The sequence below is a fragment of the Python bivittatus genome, unplaced genomic scaffold, assembly GCF_059951505.1.
Source record: "Python bivittatus isolate LINGU-HERP-01145 unplaced genomic scaffold, Pbiv_v1 ctg000350_np1212, whole genome shotgun sequence".
Lineage (NCBI taxonomy): Eukaryota > Metazoa > Chordata > Lepidosauria > Squamata > Pythonidae > Python > Python bivittatus.
Window position 1 is genome coordinate 2,223,837 of NW_028277074.1, and position 25,539 is coordinate 2,249,375.

General features: G+C 35.6%; 1 protein-coding gene across 5 annotated transcripts in view; it reads left to right on the top strand.

Annotated features, from left to right (window-relative positions):
- Positions 1-25,539, top strand: part of NECTIN3 (nectin cell adhesion molecule 3) — a 73,839-nt gene that overhangs the window by 40,222 nt on the left and 8,078 nt on the right. For 3 of the 5 annotated variants that reach the window (XM_088144503.1, XM_088144504.1, XM_088144505.1), the window contains exons 3-5: positions 653-949; positions 6,744-6,861; positions 10,799-10,950. In XM_088144503.1, the coding sequence (XP_088000629.1) occupies positions 653-949; positions 6,744-6,861; positions 10,799-10,950 (567 nt within the window). Of the gene's footprint in view, positions 1-652; positions 950-6,743; positions 6,862-10,798; positions 10,951-19,941; positions 22,850-25,539 lie in introns of those variants that run through there. The other 2 variants (XM_088144502.1, XM_088144506.1) reach the window with 2 other exon arrangements.

The following is a 25,539-nucleotide window of genomic DNA, read 5'->3' on the forward strand; positions in this document are numbered from 1 at the left end:
CAGTGAAGTCTGCGAAAGTGTTCAGTCGTGATGGATTTGTGGTGTAGACTTATTCCTGCTCCTCATTCAGATGAACAGACTAACTAAAAACCGCACCTATGCCTTTTTGCTTACTTTGCCCATTCCAGAAAGCCTCACGAACGGCCAGCAACTTTGTAAAAATGAAGGACTCCCCTGGAGCATGTGGCAGAGTGCTGGTGGCTGCAGAGGGCGTAGGCTTTTAAGCCTTTAGTGAGGCTGGGGGCCACCCACAACCTTGGCTGGCCATGCTTGTGGCTCAGGAATCCACCAGGGTCCTGAAGGGCTGCTGACCCTTACACTGTGCAAAAGGAACCTGGCTGCTTAGGTATCCCACATGTGGCAGTGCCTGAGCACCTTTATGAATGGACATCCCCACAGGTCCATTTTTCAGGAATGCTTCCAACAGGAGCCTGCATCCCTCCACTCCCTCTAGCGACTTTCTGTAGTCTCCTAGCTAATGTTGCTGTTAATATTTTACTATCCACTGTATTTGTCAGTTTCTTGAAAGATGATACATTTCTGTAGAAGAGAAATTACAATTAAAGGTGAATTTCATGAAGTTGGAAGCTGTTCCACATGTTCTATTTAGAAAAGTTAAAGTATTTATGATTTCTTTGTATTTTTTCTGTAGTTGAACCAACTGTGAGTTTAACAAAGGGACCAAATGCTTTAATAGATGGTGCCAATCAGACAGTTGCAGCCATTTGTACAGCAGCCACTGGAAAACCAGCTGCAGAAGTTGTCTGGGAAGGTGGTCTTGGTGAAATGGAATCCACTTCAACTTCATTTCCAAATGAAACAGTCACAGTGCAGAGTCAATACAAGCTTGTTCCTACCCGGTTTGCTAGAGGAAGACGTATAACCTGTATTGTGAAACACCCAGCATTAGAGAAGGAGATAAGAATGCTTTATGTGCTCGATATTCAGTGTAAGTAATGATATACTCTATATCATTGGTGGACATATCTTTTGATGGGTGTGGCCTATACCTATATTTTTTGCACAGACACGGACTATAGTACCTGGTCATGTTACAGTGGGTATGAGCAAAATTTCCTATTTTTTTCTTGATTTGAGGCAATATAATCCACACACACAAACCTGTTGCTTTCATGTTTCATGAATCAAAATTATGGTGACCATTCTTCTGATGTTCGGCAATTATAGTTCAGAGAGGGCTTCAAGCGCTGTAAAATGGAGGTCTGGTATTTTGGGGCCTCAGCTTGCCCACTCCTGCTTATTACTTTTCTTTCTGTAAAACTGTTTCAAGTTATGAATGTTAGGATAGTCTTACATGGAATATTTCAATTTAGGCATCTTCAAATGGCTCTGAAAGGTATTAAAACACCATTATTGTTGTTGGTCTCACAGTTAGCCAGATGTTTAGACATTTTTATCCACCTATCAGATCCTTCCCAAGGACCTGGGATAGGCAGATGTTGTTTGATGGTGTTAAAGGTATCGTCGCAGGATATAAGCTGTTCCAAATAAAGCTGCCTTTTGCAATTGACTGATGGTGATTTTGTCAATGCTGATGGTCTTCAAGTGGTGCTCCAGATGTTTTGAGATTGCGCCTAAGGCATCTATAACTATTGGTACTATCTTTGCTTTCTTTTGCCATAGTCGTCTGCTTCTATTTGCAGGTCTTTATATTTTGTGATTTTCTCCAGTTCTTTTTCTTCTGTCCTGCTGTCTTCAGGTATTGCAATGTCCACTATCCAGACTTTTTTGTCTGTCTTATCAACATCTGTTGAGTCTGGGGTGTTGTGTGGTAGGTGCTTGTCTGAATTCTAAAGTCCCAGAGCTCTTTAGCTTCTTCATTTTCTATTACTTTGTCTGTTTTGTGGTCCCACCAGTTCTTGCTTGCAGGCAAATGGTATTTCTTGCAGATATCCCAGTGCACCATTGTTGCTACTTTGTCATGCCGTTTTTTTGTAGTCAGTCTGTGCAATCTTCTTGCAGCAGCTAACTAGGTGGTCCACTGTTTCTTCAGTTTCTTTGCAGAAGCAGCATTTGCTATCTGTTGCTGTCATCTCAATTCTGGCTTTGTATGCATTTGTTCTTAAGGCTTGGTCTTGTGCAGCCAGAATTAGCCCTTCTGTCTCTTTCTTCAACTTTCCTGCTCTTAGCCATTGCCAGGTTATCTGCTTTGCCTGCTAGTTTGTGTGTGAGTGTGTGTGTGTACTGATCATGTATTACTTTGCCTTGCCGTGTCTCTTCTTCATTTGGTCTTTCTTACAGGCTATTTTGGTTTCTTTGGTATTCAGTAAGCCTTCACGGTATACTAGCTTCAATGCATCTTCTTTACTGTCCTTCAGATATTCTTCCAATGCCGTTTTTCTTCTTCAACTGTCTGGTGTACTTGTAACGTTCCACGCCCACCTATGCTCCTTGGTAACTAGAGTCTGTTAATGTCGCTGTGTGGATGAAGGGCATGATTCATTGTCATTATTTTTCTGGTTTTCCTATCCAGGGCTTTTAGTTCAATTGAGTCCAGTCCACTATTCCAGCTGTATATCTAATGCCTGGACTGCCCAGGTGTTAATTGCCTTGATGGTATTTCCTCCACTGAGTTTGGACTTTAAGATCTTCTTCACTCTTCTGATCTATTCACTACTAACCTTCTTGACTTTAGTGTGCTTGATGTTGTCAGCTTGAAGGATGCCCAGGTATTTGTAGTGATCTTCTTCGTCCAGACTCTTGATGTTATTTTCATAGGGCATCTTGATTCCTTCAATTTTCACTATTTTTCTCTTGTTGATATGACTTTCTGTAATCTCCTAGCTAACGTTGCTGTTAATATTTTACCATCCACTGTATTTGTCAGTTTCTTGTAAGATGTTACATTTCTGTAGAAGAGAAACTACAGTCAAAACTGAATTCCATGAACCTGGAAGCTGTTCCATCTGTTCTACTTAGAAAAGTTAAAGTATTTATGGTAAGGGTGGCACATTCATCCAGTCCAAACTCCACTGCAATATCTTGGTTGTATATTTGAACAGTATTGAGCAATGATCCTATTTCTGATGATGTTTTACATACAGCTTCAGATCGTCCATATAAAGGAGGTAGGATAACCTGGCAGATGTTTTTGATGTTTGATAGCCATGGCCTGATTGTTCAGTATTGTTGACAGAAGAATCAGTGCAATGACAGACAGTAGTGGTGATAGTGAGTCTCCTTGAAAGATTCCTCTCTTGATATTAAACTCTATTACCATTGACCAGCATTTGTGTCTTCCGTTGTGCCATTGATCTTTGCACAAAGCTTCTGATGTTTCTACTGACTGCTGTTATTTCTAGGCACTTGATTATCCAGTCATGTGACAGAGTTGAATGCCTTCTTGTAATCAATCCAACCTACATTCAAGGTGGTCTTCCTTCTCTTGCAGTTTTCCAAAATCATATTGTCAATTAGGAGCTGATCTTTTGTTCCTCTGCTGTTTGGGCAGTTTCCTTTCTGCTCAGATGGAAATAACTTGTTTTCAACTAGATGCTGTTGGACTGCATCAGCTACCACACTGATGTTAGCAATTTGAAAGTTGTCGGTAAGCAGGTAATTGGCCTGTAGTTGCCTAATGCTGCCTCTTTTGTTGGATCTTTAATTATCAGGTAGGTTTTGCTAGATGTTAACCAGTACAGATAGTCCTCACTTAACCATTCATTAAGTGACTGTTCAAAGTTACAACAGTGCTGAATAAAGGGACTTATAACTGGTCCTTGCACTTACAACCTTCATAGCACCCCTGCGGTCATGTGATTGCAATCCAGGTGCTTGGCAACCAGCTCGTATTTACAACAGTTGCAGCATCCCAGAGTCACATGATTGCCATTTGCGACCTTCCCAGCTGATCCAGCAAGCAAAATCAACTTTTCTTCCAGTAGTCCTGCAGCTGCTGGCCCTGGTTGCTCAGCCAACAGTCCTGAGTCCTGTAGCCCACTTTTCACCAGATGTCCAGGAACTAGAACAGCTAATGTGGTCCTTGTTGACCTGGGCAACGACTGATTCGGTATAGGTTTCTGTAAATTACGTCTCACTGCATGAGTTGCTTAATGACCACATGATTCGCTTACTGGCCATGGTGATTCACTTAAGAACCATTGCAAAAAAGGTCATAAAATTGGGCATGACTCACTTAAGAAGCAACCTGCTTAACAGCAAATTTTCCGGTCCCTATTGTGGTCACAAGGACTATCTGTATGTTGTTAAACTACTTGGCAATGAGTGGGTGCAGACCAGTCAGATGTTTCAACCAAAAACCATACAATTCATCTTCACCTGGAGTTGACCAATTCTTGATCTTCCTTGCCCTTTTCTCCACCATTTCTGTTGTTATTACAAGTTATTTCATTTCAGCTTCTTTTATATTCTTATCTACCCCCTTTTTCCAAGCTGCATTCTTGTTGTATTTCTTTGGGTTGTCCCATAGTTGCGCCCAGAAATGCACTGTTTCTTCTTTGTCAGATGTTGACTGGTTCATTGTAGTTTCTCTATTAATGGATTGGTAGAAATGTTTCTGATTCATCTAAAATTGGAGATTCTGCCTATAGTGTGCAATTCAAGCTTCATATTTGCTGATCTTTTTGGCTATGACTGTTATTTGCTGCTTTATTGGTCAGCTTTTCTTTTATCTGTTCTGGCTTGCTTGGATCTGATCTTGGCATGCTGATCTTATTTTCCAACTTGATCTTCAATTTTGGTGGTGTGCTGTTTGGTTTTTTTTTTTTTTTCTTGTTTGTTGATTTTGCATCGAAGGTTAGAACTGCAGCCGTGTTATACGTTAGTTGGCTTGTTTCTTGCAGTGAGCTGGTGCTTATATTTGATATTACAGCATTGGCATAATGTAATACTTGTGCTAGCTGTTTTTTTGTAGCAATCTTCAATGCAGGCAACCTTATTCTGTTGTTATTTTATGTTGTTCTAGATGTTCAGTTATTCTTTGTTTCAATTTATCTTGTTTTTTAGTTAGAAGGCTTTATTCTTTCTCAGGAGAAGGCAGAGGAGAGGGTGCTTGGTTTGGGAATGAAAATGATTCAGTAGCTATGCTGGCTTTCTCTACTGTTGACTCACCCTAGTTTGCCTCCACAGTCTAAGCTACTTCTGGCATGGCTTTGATTTCTTTGCCCTGCGTAGACCTTTGCAGTTCTTCCAATTCTACTTCTCTGAATACTGTATTTCATATTATAAATCAGTGTTGATCTGCTAGCGTCTGTTCTGTTATTTCTGATTCTGAATGTTGTTCTTCCAGAACTGGTGCATTTTTTTCACATTCCTCTTCTCCTTGGACTTGATTTGTAATAGCAGATCATTATTTCTGTGTTTTAGTCTTCATATATTTGCAACAGGTAAACAACTTTTCTTTCAGTAGTCCTGCAGCTGCTGACCCTGGTTGCTCAGCCAACAGTCCTGAATTCTGTAACCCACTTGTCACCAGATGTACAGGAACTAGAACAGCTAACCTGGTCCTTGTTGACCCAGGCGATGACCAATTCGGTATAGGTTTCTGTAAATTACGTCTCACCATATTGTTTATGGGAGAGACACTCTTCACCTGGCTCCTCTGATGAGACCTGTCCAGTATGGTTGAACCTCTGGCATAGCTCTCATCCTCCTTGGAACACTCAAGCCCCACAACCACATCAAGATAGTGCCACACTCGGGGTGGTGATAGTTGTTGTGTTGTTGTTCTTAACAATGAGCCTTTGAGTCGTTGGGCAAGTTCCTGCAGTTTTCTTTGTGTGATTTTGGAAGTAGTTTGCTATTGCTTACTTCCTGGGGCTGAGGGAGAGTGACTGGCCTAAGGTCACCCAGCTGGCTTTGTGCCTAAAGCGGGATTATTTATTTATTTATTTATTTATTTATTTATTTATTTTGTCCCCTGCCCATCTCCCCCCAATGGGGGACTCCGGGCAGCTCACAACACGTTAAAACAATAAATAAATATACAATTAAAACCTGTAACAATACACATTCACAAAAATGAAAAAATCTAGAAGGCCGTTGGTTCAAGGCAGCAACGCCAGGCCACCTGGTCTCTAGCCCAGTGCCTTAACTACTTCACCAAACTGGCTCTGTTAAAGCATTAACATATGGAGCACATATTATGAATGAACACATGAAATTGTTTAACATATATTGAAGATACCTAATCTGTCTACGTCTAATTATTTCTGCTGATGTTGGACCTTGCATTGTAAACTTAAGTTTGAATAATGCATCGACCAAGCTAGAACTTATTTTTCTCAGCTTCATTCAGAGAGACAAAATCAAACTAATTTTTGGTCTGTTTCTAATATGTCTATAAAATGCAACAGAATGAAAAATTTAACAATTACTACCTAGTCATTTTATCTTTAGTCTTAATAAAAACATTCTCAACTTTATCTGATTTACTGTGCAAAAAAAATGTACTGTATTCATCACATTTTAAAAGTTATGAATTGTTAAGAGACTACTTATGTGTTTCTATTTGAGAAGTGTCCTCAAGACTAAGTCAGCTTTTTCATGGAAGCAAATATAATTTGATTCATTCTGTTAACCATGCAGTTTGATATAGGTAGTTAACACTTAAAGGATTATTTTTTTGATGTTAGTAGTACTAGCCTTTGAAATTATAAAATAGTTTAAAAGGGTACTGTTGTCTACAGATTTTACTCTGGACTTGATTTTTAAGTACTTCCATAATGACTTATGCAAAACCTTTTAATTATGTATGTTTGTAGATTCTCCTGAGGTTACAGTAACTGGATATGATGGAAACTGGTATATTGGAAGAGAGAATGTTTTACTCAGGTGTAATGCTGATGCAAATCCATTACCAATGGAGTTTACATGGAGTCGGTAAGTCATTCTCAAAATAAATTAAACTTACCTAAATAAGTTTAATTTTCTTAATCAAAATCAGTATTCTTTTTTCAAATCCACTTCTTAAAATATTGTTTAACATTTTAGAATATTTCTTATTCCTTGCCCATCAGTCTATGAAATCAGGATAAGAAACTTGGCACCACCAGATACTGCTGAAATATAATTTTAAAAATTAGATCAATTCAATAATAGCTTATAATCATATATTCATATCTGAATGTGCTGTATTTCTAATTTACCAGATATTGGGAGCAAATATAGCAGAATATTTTGAATCTTCCAAAAACACCTAATTGAGAAATAGAACTGTAGATTAAAAGGCATTTTTGTTTAAGCCAGCAAATCAGAAGTGACAAATGGCATAATTGTCATTGTTAAAAGATTATACTTGGGATATTGCACTAATCTTCACAGACTTGAAATCATTGCATTTCCTACATATTAAATAACATAAGATACAGATACAGTTTGAATAATTTATTTTCAAAAAGTTAAAATAATTAAATGTACTTTAAATAATAGTTTTCTTTTAAATAAATGTATTAGCAATTTAATTAACTGATAAAACTCAGTCATATACTCTTTAAAATGGTATTCAATTGTACCGTTCAGAACAAAATTTAAAAGAGCCTTTTGAAGTTCTGCAGAACTTTTAAAATTTTGTGGGTGCTTTTTTCAGTTGTACAGTTAGATGTTAAAGACAAATATGGATGTGGGGTTTAACATGGATTTTGTAGATGTTCCAGGTGAGAATATTTCAACAGTTTAATAGTGTGAACTATGAACATATAGCACTGTACAGACTGAATAAAATATTTAAATAAAATCATGAACATTAATTAATTATATATATTATAATTATATATATTAATTATATCATACTATTTGCTAATATGAAGAAGTAAGTTAAGAGTTCTGGTAACTGACTTCTGTATAGGTTCATAGACAAAATAGATAATTTAATAATAAGACAGTTTAAAATATGATCATTCTCCTAGCACACTTTTGAAAAATGCCTTCCAAACATCTACATTTAACTGAATTGAAACTAATTCAGTTATTTGTGATTTCACTAGTACCCACTCTCATTTTCTGTAACTTAATTTGAGAAAAATCTGATTGTTTTATATGAGTATCTCTCAAAAATCTTTGAATACATAAAATATATTTCCAGAAAATATCAACCAATAAGAATACATTTTTACTTGAAATAATTTTAAATTCTGAGTAGCAGCTAAATTGTAATTTAAATCATAAAGCTGAATCTTCCTAATTAGTGATTTAAATCATAATTTAAACCAGTTTGATTTATATATTGTATTAGTTTGATTTAAGTAACAAAAATAAAATATTATGTATTATATTTTTATTGCTATAGCACATACAGTCAGGTCCAGAAATATTGGGACATCGACACAATTCTAACATCTTTGGCTCTGTACACCACCACAATGGATTTGGAATGAAGCAAACACAATGTGCTTTAACTGCAGACTGTCAGCTTTAATTTGAGGGTATGTACATCCAACTCAGGTGAACGGTGTAGGAATTACAACAGTTTGCATATGTGCCTCCCGCTTGTTAAGGGACCAAAAGTAACGGGACAGAATAATAATCATAAATCAAACTTTCCCTTTTTAATACTTGGTTGCAAATCTGTTGCAGTCAATCACAGCCTGAAGCCTGGAACGCATAGACATCACCAGACGCTGGGTTTCATCCCTGGTGATGCTCTGCCGGGCCTCTACTGCAACTGTCTTCAGTTCCTGCTTGTTCTTGGGGCATTTTCCCTTCAGTTTTGTCTTCAGCAAGTGAAATGCATGCTCAATGGGATTCAGGTCAGGTGATTGACTTGGCCATTGCATAACATTCCACTTCTGTCCCTTCAAAAACTCTTTGGTTGCTTTTGCAGTATGCTTTGGGTCATTGTCCATCTGTACTGTGAAGCGCCGTCCAATGGGTTCTGCAGCATTTGGCTGAATGTGAGCAGATAATATTGCCCGAAACACTGCAGAATTCATCCTGCTGCTTTTGTCAGCAGTCACATCATCAATAAATACAAGAGAACCAGTTCCATTGGCAGCCATACATGTCCACGCCATGACACTACCACCACCATGCTTCACTGATGAGGTGGTATGCTTAGGATCATGAGCAGTTCCTTTCCTTCTCCATACTCTTCTCTTCCCATCACTCTGGTACAAGTTGATCTTGGTCTCATCTGCCCATAGGATGTTGTTCCAGAACTGTGAAGGCTTTTTTAGATGTCGTTTGGCAAACTCTAATCTGGCCTTCCTGTTTCTGAGGCTCACCAATGGTTTACATCTTGTGGTGAACCCTCTGTATTCACTCTGGTGAAGTCTTCTTTTGATTGTTGACTTTGACACACATACACCTACCTCCTGGAGAGTGTTCTTGATCTGGCCAACTGTTGTGAAGAGTGTTTTCTTCACCAGGGAAAGGATTCTTCGGTCATCCACCACAGTTGTTTTCTGTTGTCTCCCGGGTCTTTTGGTGTTGCTGAGCTCACCGGTGCGTTCCTTCTTTTTGAGAATGTTCCAAACAGTTGTTTTGGCCACGCCTAATGTTCTTGCTATCTCTCTGATGGGTTTGTTTTGTTTCTTCAGCCTACTGATGGCTTGCTTCACTGATAGTGACAGCTCTTTGGATCTCATCTTGAGAGTTGACAGCAACAGATTCCAAATGCAAATAGCACACTTGAAATGAACTCTGGGCCTTTTATCTGCACATTGTAATTGGGGTGCTGAGGGAATATCACACACCTGGCCATGGAACAGCTGAGAAGCCAATTGTCCCATTACTTTTGGTCCCTTACCAAGCGGGAGGCACATATGCAAACTGTTGTAATTCCTACACCGTTCACCTGAGTTGGATGTACATACCCTCAAATTAAAGCTGACAGTCTGCAGTTAAGGCACATTGTGTTTGTTTCATTCCAAATCCATTGTGGTGGTGTATAGAGCCAAAGATGTTAGAATTGTGTCGATGTCCCAATATTTCTGGACCTGACTGTACTTTGTAGAAAAGTGTTCATGATTGATTACTAATTAGGATTCCAAAACAGTATCTTGAGAGAGTCTGGTTAACATACATGAACCATGTACAGATCTAAAATTTCAGTGCCAAATTTAGTAGTTTGCATCTGTGGACCTCAGCAACTTCTAAGACTTCAATTTTCTGGCAACATCCACCAGTGCTGCTTTGTGTCTTCTGGTTGCCATTTTAAGTTACCAACAATGTCACTTTAGAATGTTCAAATGGTGGTTCTTAGCCTCCTACCAGTTAGCTAAAGCAGCTCTATAGGCCCTCCCAAACCTGGATTAACCCTATCTAAGAAAAGGAGCTTTGTAACTTTTGTTTTATACATATGCACTGGCCAGGAAATATAACAAATTATATGGAATTTCTAGTAAAGACTTGCTAGCATGTATTCTTTTCCTTCAGTATCTGGTATATGTTTCTCTTATCATTTAGCTAATGTAACATACATACACCCCTGCATGTGCTAGGGAACAGATTTCAGAACATGAATGCTATAAATAACTAGCTATAAAGATGCTTCTTAAATATGTAGCTTGATTTCCATTAATAAGGTTTTATACATTACATTCTTGTATAATTTTTGGTATCCCCTTGTTGCTATTTACTCATTATATACTCTAGATAACTCCTCTGGGAATGAATAGACACTTTTCTAAGTAGCACTTACATATACTGTATTAGTTTCATGATAAATCAGTGATTCTGTTGAATTCTTTTATTAGTAGCATAAAATATGGTTACAGCCATTGGTTTCATGCAAGTAAATATATTTCTGTTCTGGAAAATGAGAACAATCAGTATGAAATATTATTTGCAAAATGCTCATACTACTCTAAATATTTTGCAGGCTGGATGGGCATTGGCCTGAGGGATTACAGCCTTCCAACAATACTTTACATTTCAATAGTCCTTTGTCTTACAATTATACTGGAACTTACATTTGTAAAGTGGCCAATTCACTTGGTCAAAAAAGTGATCAAAAGACTATTTACATATTAGGTAAGTTTTTCCCCTCCCCCATTTTGGTTATTTTTCCCTCTCTCCCTTCCCATACATTTCATTTTTCTTAAATGTTATCTCAGAGTTTGTCTCATATATTTGATTTTTTAAAAACAATTTTCAAGGTATGGTTACTATTGCATAATTTAGATATCTGCGTGAGACCTGTTTTTTTCAAGGTATGGTTACTATCTTTTTCACCTACGCCCCTCCAGTGTGAATGGCAAAAACAAATTTCTTTTAAAATCTTTGATTTTAAAAAATGTTTTTATTGTTTTTCTTCTATATTTTATATCTTTGATATTGTCTCACTATATTGCTGTTATTTTTTATTGTTAAATCGCTTAAATGTTTTATAGGAAGTACCAGATAAATATTTTAAGTAAAGAAATAATGAAACTATATCATAGATAATTACTTATACTTTTTAAATCTATGTTAGCTTGAAAAAACAATTTCCAAATTACTTACACATTCAATGAGATTAAATATCCAGGAGCTCTGTTCTATTTGCATGATTTCAGGTTACATCAGCAAAATTATGTGATACATCTCTACACAACATGGACAGAAATAATATAATTATTGTGATAGTACTGGTACAAGAAGCAGATCACAAATGGTGTGTATACTGTGAGTAGGAAACTGGTGTAGCAGAAGGCTACTTGAAATACGAAATGGAGAGATTAGTACCAGGAGTCAGTTCTGTTGTTATTTTGTTGCTAACAAGCCAGTCTGTATCCGTTTTAGCCCCACTGAAAATGTTTCATCTAGCAATGCTTTTAGCATGAAATGGGTCATTTGAAATATCATGGAAGCATTTCAAACTGATCTGTTCCGTGCTCAAAACACTATTTGAATGGCCTTTTGCACTAAGAAGAGGGGTTCCAAATTCCAAATGAGACATGCAGAATTTTGCACTTGTAACATATTAAAATGAAGTCTTTTGCATATCCTGAAGGGATATACAGTTGATCTATTTTACCAAGTTGTAAAAAATGACAAGATACTGTATGTAAAATATTTTGAACCTGTCCTAAATGTTCAAGTAAAGAATTTATTTTAGATGCTAGGTAGATAGGATATATGGCTCATGAAAGCAGCATGGTTCCTTCCACAATTTTTCAGCCTATCTAGAAAGTATCTATAACGTCTTTGTACATGATCTGAAAGTTAGTTGAAGAGAAATTATGTGCTGAATTTTCATCTGCAAACCATGGCTGTAATGTAATGTATTGTCCAATAGTATCCTTTAAAATCTTGAACTGTGTTAGCATCTTTTTCTAGTAGTTCTTGCTCTGACAGGAATCCTGTTTGTTCAGATCAGCATCTATCTTGTCTATCCTATTTCCCACAGGGCCCAGTGAGATGCATTTATGAAACACAAGCAAAACATGAGAACAGTGAAAAAATTATAGACTATTTCACAATGCAAATAAAGTAGTAGGAGTGGGTCAGCTTCCCTAGGTTTTATACTGTATGTCTCCAGACTGTGAAGTAATTGAACATCCTTTTCCATAAAGTGAAAAAAGAGACCTATTACTGCTAAGCCAGACCTAAAAATATCTTGTGGCAAGTGATGCTATCAAAAATATAATTGGGTTCTAGTTCCACTCTTTACATAGCACTGATAAGGAATCAAAGAAATCTTTCCCTGGATGCCTAATACATGTTGCTCTTGTAGCAGCATCCCCTCTTCTGGGAAGTAGAAAATAAGGTTTTCACATCTGGACACCAAGCTAAAAAATATTGAAGGCCAGAAGCACCCCTTAATGCTTGATAGAATCAAGTTCTATATGTGATAATGTCTTTAGTATTTAAAATATGGAGATAATACATTATTGATATAAGAGGAGAAAGTATCAGTAGAGAAAATGATCCTGTGGTATTAGCTGCAAATTCAGCAAGCATTCTTTCAAAAAGAAATGGGAAATGAAAATAATGCAAGGCTTGCATTTCTGAAGCTGAAAAAATCAGCTACAATATATTAATTTCACTTTAGAAAATGACAGTTTAATTACAGTGGATGGGAAAGCCCCCCCCCCCATATTAATAAACTTTGAAAGTAGGTTATCTTGATGTAATATCAGTTTTAAACAGGGCTGTAATACAGCACTGATCATTATGGCTGTGTTCTTCCTCTTGAATCAAAGGCAATAAAGATGTGACCTAATATCTTTGACCTAATCCAGTAGAACTTCTTATGACATTTTAACTACTACTTAATTTTTATGAGACTTTTTTGTCTTGTCTGTTTGTTTTTGCTGCTGTTTATGCTTTTACCAGGGTTGCTGCTTTTGTTGCATTATATTGTACACTTTGATGTGCTTGTGAATGCTTGTAATCTCTCCTGGGAACTTATTTTGGAGGGAGGGGTAAAAATCTCCTTCATAGGTAATTCCTGAAACCATAAAGAAATAATTAAATAACTGTAACTTTTCATTAATTACAATTAAGGTTTCTATTAATATTTTTAGTTAAATACGTATATAACACATAATCTTACAGTTATATAATAAAATTAGTGTTCCATTTCAGTTGAAATGTGTTTACAGCACAAATCTTTTTTTTAAAAAAATTGAGCAGTACACTTCTACCCAGAGAAACTGATTGTGTGATATTATTTCAAGATTATTTTTAAACTATTTACTTTATTTCAGTTGCTGATCTGTAAGTCATTTAGGAATTTTGGCAACTTGAAATGTGAGTTGTAAATTAAATAATAAAAAAGAATCATAATACTATTTATGAGGATAGTGGTAACAAAGAGATGTTAACATATAAAAAGTGTACATTAATTTTTTCTACTATACTTGTTATGCTAAACTATGATGGGAAAGGCTCTCAAATAAGATCCTCATTTATTCTTTCAATTTGTGTCGCAGTTATGAAGTTCTGACTTTGGGTCTGTTGTACACCCTTCAGTAGTTACTCACTAAGTTCAGTGTATAAAAATAGAATATTAAGTACAGTTTTTAAAGAATGGAAGTGTTCACTGTTTCACCTACGAAAGAGCATTTTAATTCCCACAATATTCTTTGCATTCCTAATCTGGTCTAGCAAATTAGAGGACTCTCAGGAATAGATTTGTACTGTTCTTGGAATGGAGAGGAAGAGAGTAATGGGAAGTTCAATTATATAAGCAGAAGTCTGTTTGAGTAATGATGGATGAAGAATCCTACATAGGCCAACTAATCTGTTTCAAGGAAGAAAGGGCTTGAAAAGGAGTATTTGCATACTCCAAGTATATTACTATCTCCTTTTCCATGCATTCTTCTCTTTTTTAATCCTAGATTTAAATATGACAGAACTTATTTAAGTAATCTTATCTCCGTTTTATGCCCATATATCAATTCCTACTCAGATCCACTTTCCAGGCACACACACACACAGCATTGTTCTCTAAATAATGGTGATTATTTTTGTAGTGTTTTTAAGTAAATAACTTGTGTGTATTTTGAATAGATAAGTAGCCTTGGCTTAACAAATTATACAGCACAGTTCTACACAATTTCAAGTGGAGCTGTTTAGAGTCTCTTATCTGTTTCACTCCCCTGCCCGCCGCTCTTACTCAAGCAGCTTCTCTCAGTACTTTTACTTCTGGGGTCACTCATATCTGGGAAGGGCTGGGACCAGAAGGGGGGAAGCAATTGTTTCTTGGGCTTTTTGGATTCTGGCACATTTGTTACGTTTTTGTCTCTAGTGTTCTCCAAAAGCTGCAGTCCTTTCTACCTGTCCGCCTTTGTAGATCCCTCCCTTAGTCCTCCTTGTTCCTGTTAGGTCATAACAGATTCCTCTTTCACCTCTTCCTTGATACACACAGTATCTCCAGTCCCCACCATACAAATACAACTCCAGAAATGTCCAGTAATCTCCTCCCCATTGTTTAACACTTCCCCCTTTTAAATATTTTCAATTATAAGGCAGATGTGCCTGCATCCAGGTATTTTAATCAGGAATGAAGCTTTTCTGTATCTATGACACTGAGCCTGATGTTGACACACAGAAGAATACTTTAACCTTGAGACCATTAGGACAACTTAGGCTGCCAAATATTTAAAGTAATTCTGTGTATAGATAAAATATTTATATATTAGTTTGTTGTTCATTAACTTACAAAGCAATAAATACCCCTGGTACTTGAACAGAAGTCATAGTAATTCTCATCATGTAAAATATTGAAAAAAAATTCTGCATAACTCTGATGCAAAATGATGATGATGATGATGATGATGATGATGATGATGATGATGATGGAATGGGGGGGAAGGAAAAGAAAATAGACCATGAAAAGATCTTAAAACAAAATTGATTTCAGAAACAAGTTCTAGATAAAGGGGCAATCTATAAATAACAAAAAGACACTTGTGAGCACCTTAAAAATAACATCTATTTATTACAAGCTTTCATGATTTACTGCACCTCATACGCATGAAACACCATCCTTATTTGGCAAGTATGTACCCTATTATATCCCCTATACCAGATGTTCTCAAAGTATGGCCCGTGGGCCGGATACGGCCCGCCAGGGTCATTTATCCAGCCCACCTGCCTGATTGGCCGCTGCTTCTGTCTGTCAGAAGTGGAAGTGTCAGGTCTGTGTCGGGAGCTGCAGGCGATGCACAAGGAGGGAGATTGCAGAGCCAGACTATTCTACATGACAGGTATGCCGGGTCTGGCGGCTCTCCTCCTCTCCTCAAACTATAGTCCGGCCCCCCAACATTCTGAGGGACTGTGAACTGGCCCCCTGTTTAAAAAGTTTGAGGACCCCTGCCCTATGCCCTATTAAAAGCCACAGAGGATCATGATGACAAATGGAAGAAGGTGAGTTTGTTTTTTTCCCTTTCTGTCTTTCAAGTCACTTGCTTTTTCATGGAGTCATTCCACAGTACGTTATTCATCTATTAATTAGGTGCCATAATTCCCTTGCCCTCATCTAGCATCTGAGGAAATAATGACTCGCTATCTATTCTTTCAACTGCCATTACCAATCCAATTTTACATGAATGAGCTGCATATAAAGGCATGAAGTAGTTGCTTTCCTACCAGTATACACTTTTGTTATAATGAAAGTTTATTAATGGCCTGATTGATGCACTCATTGAATGATAATGTGCCATCAGATCAGTGTCAATTCTTATTGGCCATATAAAGAGACCTCCTCTTTTGGTGACCACATAGACAGACATTCTCCATGATGATGTATCCCCAACCTAGCCTTCAAGTTTCCCAACAGCATACTCATTACCACTCTAATCAAGTCCATCCACCTTGCTGCTGTGCTTCTTTTTCTATATGTCCCAGCATTATGGGTTCTCAAGGGAGCTGGGTCTTTGCATAATGTGTCCAAAATATAATTTGAGCCTAATTATTTATGCCTTAAGTGGGAACTCTAGATTGATGTTCTAAAATCCATGTACCATATTTTTCCGTCAATAAGATGCCCCCATGTACAAGACGACCCCCACTTTTCCAACCCAAAATTAAGAAATCAATATTTTAAAGAGAGTGCAGAACACATTTTTATTTAGTAATTAGTTAACATTTACCTGATACACTCGGTGGGAGGAGGTCCAAACCGTCTCTTTGCAGCTCTATTTCCATGCTCTTTTGCATAACTGATTACATTCAATCATGAGTGAAACTGCCGATAGCTTGTCTCTGCAAACAGACTTCCTCTAATTGGTTTGTTCAGCATCAGCTGACGTCAGTTACATAAGGCTCATGATTGGAGGAAGTCTGTTTGCAGACTCAAGCTATTTCACTCGTGATTGGAGGCTAGCAATAGGAGGAAGCCTCTTTGCAGAGACAAAGTATGGGCAGTTTTGCAACCGCATGGTTCTCTCCTCAGCTGACTTCCTTGAATAAGACGCCCTTCAATTTTTAGCGTAAGGATTTTAGAAAAAAGTATCATCTTATAGTCGGAAAAATACGGTATTTGTTTTCCTGGCTATCCATGGTACTATCTCTTTTGGTGTTGGTCTTCTCTAATACCAAAATTCAAAAGTGTCAGTGCACCTTTTGTCTTGCTTCTTGATTCCCATTTTCCTAATGACATTACACATTTGACATGGTTCACACAATGAAAAGCCTCTCTGTAATCAATGAAGCATGTATTGACTTTTTTCTTAATTATCTAGTGTGCGTCAGTTTCATGTTTCTTGGCCTTTAACATCCAGCCTAAATTTCTGGCCACTCCATTTCCATGTACAGCTCTAATCTGCACTGATTGATCCTGAGCATTATTTTGTTTTATGTAGAATTAAGGATATCGTGTGATAGTTTGCACACACTGTTAAATCTCCTCTCTTTGGTACTGGTATGTAGACTGACCTCTTTCAATCTGTTGGACACTGTCATTCTGCAGATATGCTGTCATAATTTGCTTAGAACCTTTGCAGATTCTTCTTGTGTTACTTGCTATATTTTTGTAGATGTTCCATCAATTCTTATATCCTTCCAACCTGGTAATGACCAGACTACTGATCTGACTTCATCTTCGACTATTAGAAGATCTTGTAAATAGGGAATGTCTTCTAAGGTATCTTGAATGTTGACATCTCTGCTGTATAGAATTTCAGTATACCCCTTCCATCTTGGTTTGAATCAGTTACTATCTGTCTATTCACATCCTTTAACAGATCAAATACAGGCTGGAACTCCTCCTGAGCTTGGAGTTCTTTTGGAAGAATGTCCTTGTTTTTCTATACCTTTTTTCATCAGTGTCTTTACTGATGTCACTGTAAATTGTTTCTTATCTCTTCTAGCAGCTCTCTGAAATCCTTTGCTAAGTTGCCTCCTGAGATCTTTGTCTTACTTAGCTTTGACTTCTCTTCTTGGCAATTTCCACTGTCTGTTCTGACATCCAGTTTGCTTTCTTCTGTTTCTTGCTCTTTGGCAATCTCTTTTAATACTGACCCATAACTGCCCATCGTTGAGAGTTAGGACTTCAAAACTATTTCTGATCTCCTTGAAAATGGTGGGTATCTGGTTGAAACTTGCACATGAACAATTCATGATCTGTTCTCCAGTCAACCCCTGGCCACGTCTTTGCTGTTATAACTTAGTTCTTCCACCTCCTTGCTCCAATAATATAGTCGATTTCATTTAGTCTATCTTTGTATTTATTATATACACTATATGCATGGTGGTATCCATGTATGTAGGTATTGTTTTGGTTGACTTAAAGACTGTGTTAGCAATGAAGAAATGACTGAATTAGTAGAAAGTGATGAACAGAAGTGTTATTTTCAAAACATAATTAGCATCATGTTTTCTTAGTTGTTTTTTTTTAAGGGGACAACCTTTGGAATACTTTTGTTTGAAGAAATTGCAGAAGCTTAAAGTTTGGGTTTGCTTGTTTGCTTTTCAGTTGTAAGATGGTTGATGGGAATCCGTGGATTTCATTCACTTTTTAAAACTAAACATCATGTTCTAGATCCATCCATTTATCTGTGTAGTATCTCTGTTCATCTGTTTTTATTTTTCATTCAGTGCACTTTAATATGGGCATAGTTAATTTAACAAATTATGTGATGAAACTGAATAAGTTGTATGTGATATATACCTAACATTAGTAGTGTATTTTTAACTTTTATTGTGAATTCTTTATCTTGATAGCAAGGCATTACAAAAATAAGCTCTATAGGCTATTAAATGAAATGAAGTATTGAATTGGATTAATTAAAATATTCAGTATATGTTCATTTTAATTATCTCAGTGATTAAAATGCCTTATTTTCTCACATTGAGCTTAGATTTTGTCTTGCCTACATTGCTAATGAAGTCTTTGAATGTAGTTTAAACATTATACTTAACACTTACTAATAGCTTTCTACATTAATTTTACTTCAAATGATGATATCCAGCTGCTAAGGAAACTACTCTAAAAAAGTCCCCTAAACTGACCATCATCTTTTTTATTATTATTTTTGCATTATCTTCAAGATACTTTCTATAATAAGTATAATTTATATTCACATGATTCATAATTGTCACTATTCAAAGAAATATTAGAGGGCCAAAGCTTGGGGGCATGTTTAGTATATTTTTAGCCCATTTCTTCTGATACATTGGTATGTCATAGACTAATGAAAGTCAAAAACTTTTGTCAGTTAGCATTAGAACAGAGCTATTGCTTCATGTGCATAGCTTTCTAGTTTGCATATTTTTAGATTCAGTTTTTAATGTACTGTCTATACACAGCTAAGATATTCCAGTACCCCAATTTAAATATGCATTCAGTTTGCACAATCAGTCCCTGATAAACCTGAGCAATGTTGATTCTCAGCATTGATTATATTGCTAAGTCTTAAAATAACAACCTCATAATAGAAGAAAAGTCTACATTTTGTGTCAGGTAGTAAGACTTATTAGATACTTTTCACATAAACTTCAAAATAATTTTAGTTTTAGAATTATTTCTTTAGTTTTAGCTCTTTGTTTGATTAACTGTTTAACCAGACAGCAAGAATTTCAGAAGCATTGAAATGAACAAAATACCCTTAATGCATTGATTGCTAAATCCTAACTATAAATCATATTATATATTTTGGAGGCAAGGTTTAATTATATCTATCTAACTTTGGCATGCAGTTTATTTTTTTTTTAGTTTTTCATTCTTTAATAATCCCTAAGTTATATATTATCCAGGAGGTCTTTCATTTGTTTATTTTGAACTCTGACAAGGGAAATAAGGAATTTACTAACTTCTCTCAGCTGATGGAATTGATCCATGTTTGCTACAAAACAACATGGAAACATTGTCTTATTAAATTATTTTAATATATTAGCAAAATATCCAGAAGCTGTACATAATTGTGTTTTCCACCAGTAGTAAACAGTTTTAAAATAAAATGAAGAATGAAAAACTATGTTAAGGTACACTTACTTACTCATCAACTGTGCTTTCTTATCAGCTCTTAACTTAAAATAGTTTGCATTGACATTCTCTGCCTTTCTGTCTTGTGTATCTCTTTGCTCTTTCATTAGATCCTCCCACTACTACCACTTCACCATTCACGATTCCATGGCTTCCTTCAACTGATGGCATCACAGGTTTAGCAACTCAACCAAAACTAAAGCTTTTTCCAACATCATCATGGCCAGCAATACAGGAAGACAATTGGGGCACCATCATCGGTAGTGCAGTGGGCGGGGCTCTTTTCCTCATTCTTGTATGTGTCCTGGTTGGAGCTCTCTGGTATAGGAGAAGGAGGACGTTCCGTGGTGACTACTTCGCTAAGAACTACATTCCACCATCAGATATGCAAAAGGAGTCCCAGATAGATACCCTGCAGGTTGAGGATGTGGATTCTTACCCTGACAGTGTGAAAAAAGAAATAAAACACCCCGTGAACAGTCTCTTAACTAAAGACTACTTGGGAGAAACTGAAAAAACAGACTGGAACAAAGTAGATACTATTAACAGATACCAGGACAGGTATGAAAGACCAATGGATTACTATGAAAGTGGAACACTGGGAATGAAATACTTGGGTGATGAATGTTATGATGAAAATGAAGATGACTTAGTTTCACATGTAGATGGCTCTGTAATATCTCGAAAGGAGTGGTATGTGTAACAGTAACGTCATCCACTTTCATGTCTTGACTATACATAAAGTTCCTTCATTAGCTGATCACTTTCAGATTGTTTATACTTTTTCTTGAGGAATAAGCTTTTTCAAGTTGATTTTCAAGCTTTTTATATTCTAACTTGACAAATGAAATGTAAAAACCTCATTTAAATGTACTGAAGCTGCTTTATGTTTTTTTTTTCCAATGCTGTACTACTGTCTTTCATAAAAATGAATTTTAATATAGTGCTCTATTTGGCATATAGCACAAGATAAGAACAACCTGCTACATTTAAAAAAGAAATTCTTATAAAAAGTTTGAAATGAAACAACTGTCTTGTTATTGTAAATTTATGATAAAAATTACCTTGATAGAACTTTTTGAACTATAGTTCTACTAAATGGCAACATGAAGCTGATTCAGAATCAGAACTGATCTAAGGCACATTTTGTTTACAGAAATGACTTTTATGATATGAAATATTCTGATGGCACAGTTTTTTCAAAGCTTTATTGTTAGGTTTTCTGCACAGAATTTAATACCTCTACATTTTTGAGCCTTGCCATAATTAGATACTGTAGTGGGTGGTACCTTTTACAGATGACTTGTTGCACTGAACCTGCTGCAGTGGATGTTTCAATGAACAGATCTTGCAATGTAACAGGAACATTATATTTTTTTACACTGCATCTTATTTCCAAGCACTGGAATACTAGAATTCAAAACTTTTAGTTAAATTTACAGAAGAATCCCTTCCATAAAATTTATTATATATTGTTTCAATCAAATGGTTTTCCTTAAGTATTGTTCAGGAGATGGCTAAGTTTCCCTAACCATTCTACTGAATGTTTGTTAAGCACAAAGCTATGAATGCATTGAATCTCAGATGCAACTTCTATATTCAATGAAGGTGCATTTTAAGAAATAAACATTTGACTTTTCACAGAATTTGGTGGTGTTTCAAGGCATATATGGGCTATATAAGGAGTTGACTTAAAGAACGGGCCACTTTAAATGCAAGAGTAACTTTATGTGTATGGTAAGCTGTATTTATGGATATTTTGAAAAAGCAGAATGAAAAGGGTGTTGCAACACAAACATAAAAGAATACTTAAATGGAAGATACACTTTCCTAATGGTGTATTTCCTGTGAGACATTTTGGGAAATGTATGTTGCTTCAAAAGAAATGTGATAGAGAGAAGCTTGCTACTAAACTAAGGAATTGAACAGATGGAAGAAACAAATATATATAACAAAAGGGATTTGTGATCTCTGATGAGAAAGGATAACTCTGGTGTTTTAAAAATTCTATCAATAGATTTAGAAAATGAATGTAGTTCATTGTACAGAGGATAATGCAGTGCAACAAATAAGAATCAAATAGTAGTTTTAAGCGTATGTGCTTAGAAGCAAAGTCCATTGAAATCAGTGGAAATTTTCTTTTCATTAACTATAAAACTGAAAAGGTGAGTGTGTTTAAAGAAGTTGAAGTAACTTTAAAATATTAGTTGAATTTGGCAGCATGAATATATGGAAGAATAGTGCTCTTTAGCAACTATTTTTCAATATTTATCATGGAATATTATGAACATATTACAAAAAGATCTACAGTATTTTAGCTTTTCAGTGAGTATAGTATCTATAAGGGTGCAGTTTTGACAGTACACTGTGATTTGGTTGCTGTGTCTTCAAAAATGTGACTGCAGCTTAGTATTTATACATTAAACTGGTTTTCTACATATCTCCATCACATTGATAATTCAAGTGTTAACATTTTACTTGACCAGAGTCTCTCTTCAGTGTATTTGAAAGTAAAATTATCACACCATATTTTCTGTGAACTCAAGTGAGTTTTTGTAATTACTTTATCAATCTGATTTATCGTCTAGCTGAAGTGCTTTCTTCTAATCAAAGTTATCCTTTGGTCAGATCCTTAAGCTAACAGTGGATTCTAAACTCTGCTTGGTTGGCGGGAGGGGGGGGAAATAGTTTAGTTTTGGATTTTGTTTTGAGGGTTTTTTTCCCATTTTGGTTTTGAACATAGCTTGTGGTCCTAGGAACATCTCCATTGTAATATACTCTGTATGCCCTCTGAATGGTCTTTTGTAACACGAACATCTAGAAGGAAGTACCCAATATTCTGTGTTTTTTTTATTATAATTTTGTTAAATTTATCAAGAATTTTACAGTTGAATATGAAAAGATTCATAATAGGTTTACAGTTCAATGTTGCAGTGTTTCTTAATGTATGTTTGGTGTAAATAGAGAATTTATTGTAAGTATGAATAGTTGTGTCAAATAAATCTTTTGTTAAATTAACCTCTTGAATGCAGGTCATATGCATAAATGATTGAAATGCATATAAAATAAAACATTTATGTTCAGCAAGTGGGGTAGGTTAGAAATCAATATAGAAGTATATAGAAAAAAAGTGTCTGAAGTATTTTGGCACAAATTATTAAATATGGCTATTATTATGAAAGGTTATGTATTAACAATTCTGAAAACCAGTTGATAGTTGAATTTTACATAATTCACGCTATGGTTAAGTTGCACAGAACACAAGCTTTTTTTTTTTAATACTATTGTTAAAAATTGCTTCACACAAATATTTGTCAACTATTTTACTTGAAGAGGCAAAAGTAAAGTCAGCCATGGGTAAAAGTTGAGTAATAATCTGTAAACACATAAAAACTTAAGAAAGCAAGGTCTGTAGTTGGACTGTATAGAAAATCAGAGATACTTCCAGGAAGCTCACAAGCAGGACATGAGCATAATAGCATTTTTCTGTTTGTATTGTCCAATAATAGTTGTTGAAATGTATTTTAGAAGTGTCCTGATAGGGAAGTAGCCATTGTTAAATTTATTCTCCATGAATTTATATAATGGCATTCTCATTTAGTTTCTCCCTGGATCTGAGGCAAAAGTATTAGTCTTCTTTGCAGAAGTTATAAGAAGTGGACTGTTAATAAAACCTGTATATTGCCTATGTTTTAGTGAGTTGGTAACTTTTTCAGAATGCTTTATTAATTTAGTGCCACTAGTAATTTAACTTTAAAGAACACATACGGTAAAACTTCCAGCTTAAGTTCAGTAGGATCCATCTACAAAACATACAAAATTCATAGATGGAAGTTTGTCAATCGAATCTTCATGAAGAACTCTATAGTTATTTCACATATCCCAATTCTTCAAAAGCGCTGAACCTGAAGCTTGCACATAATTATCCTATTCAAATAGTTTAAACAGTCTGTTCTGTCAGCATCTGTAGTAAAATTGTTATTAGAACTCATTTATCAGCCCGGGTAGCATGCTGTGTTCTAAATTTCCAAATTGGGTTCAGTGTGTACTGAAGTGCAGGTTCACACCAATACTTTGTGCAAGAAATGCTAAACAGTGAGAAATAAAGACACAATGAAATAGTATTAACCCAGGATGTATGTCATTGCATATATATTGCATAAAACTATACAATACTTAGCAAATTTAGGCTTCAGTCAAGCTTTCGTTTGTCATGTTTAAGTTCCCTGAAAACAAAAAGCCTTCATATAGCCTTGGTTAAAATGTCTTACTGGTTTATTAACTTGGGACAAATAATATGTTTTATTTATTTGGTCATAGGTAGTATGGGCCAATATTTGAATGGGGAACCCCTTCCTTGCAGGATGAAAAGTATTTGGTGTGTGAACTACCAGATGATATAATGCATTGTAAGCTGTCCTAGAAAAAAGAATTTTTGAAGAATGGACTAAACAAGAATGGATTAACATTTCCATACTCTACCTTTTGCTTTAGATCTCACTCTATAAAGCTTTATCTTGTAAAGGACAGAAAAGGGAAATTGAAGGCAAACTTGACATAATTAACAACAGCTAGTTTGTCCTTAGTTGTGACTAGCTTTTTATCTGGATTAGACCTGTGGAATTGTATATAGTGGTGTCATGCTGACTAGAGCATCTGCTTTTCAAACAGATTCTTTTCATCCTGCACTGACCTCCTATCCATTTTAGAGAATAGGAATCTTTTAGAACAGAATTGGCTGCATGTGTAGAGATGAGGGAGGGTAAGACGCGGAGGAAATCCCATTGCACAAGTCCTTATATAACTTGAGATGCCTTTGAAAGATCAAAGCATTCTTCCTTAGAAATGATGTCCATATGAAATTATTGGAATATGGAAATATTAAATTATTGGAATGTTGTCTACATTTCTTTTAATTTGGTAATATGCTATTTCAGTAAGCCAAAATTAGAGCAAGCACTGAAATGTTCTGAAGAATGGTAGGGAAAAATTGTTGTTTTGAAAAGTATTTGTGTTTATTTAGTAAACATAAACCAACCCAATATATTACTAAGGTTATGATCTACATACCTAGCTATTATTTATACCTAAAAAGTTAATATTGTCTTATCACTAAGCTATTTAGATGCATTGCTATAAAGTTAATTCATACTTGCAGTTAGTGGAGCACCAAACTTTGTTAATGAAATGAATTATATTTATGGAAGTAGCTTAATTTGTGAAAAATCATATCTACTATGTTGATGAAAAATATGCATAGAAAATAGATATTCCATTACAATAACAGTGATCTCACTGACAATCAATAGGCAAGGTTAATTTGGTAAATACAACTATTCATATAATTTTGTTGAAAAAATTTCAGATAATAGTTTCTAAAGTGTTTCAGTGTCACATATTCATATATCAAAATCCAAATCTTTTGCTAAGCTAAAACGTACTAGAAATTTGTAAAGGCAATTTTCTCAAAGTAATGTTTAGTAGGTCTGGCATTGAAAAAAAAATGCCATTTTTTTCTTTTCAATATTTAAAAACTCAAATTGACATATATAAAGTGTGTCACGTTATTTTTTTCATACTACAAGGCAGTTGGTGCATATGCAACAAAAACAATGAACTGTAGATTCTATGAAAAGTTTATTTTTTAAAGGCAGAAAACTACATTTTGTATTCAGAATTTAAGATATATTAACCACATGGCTTGAAAT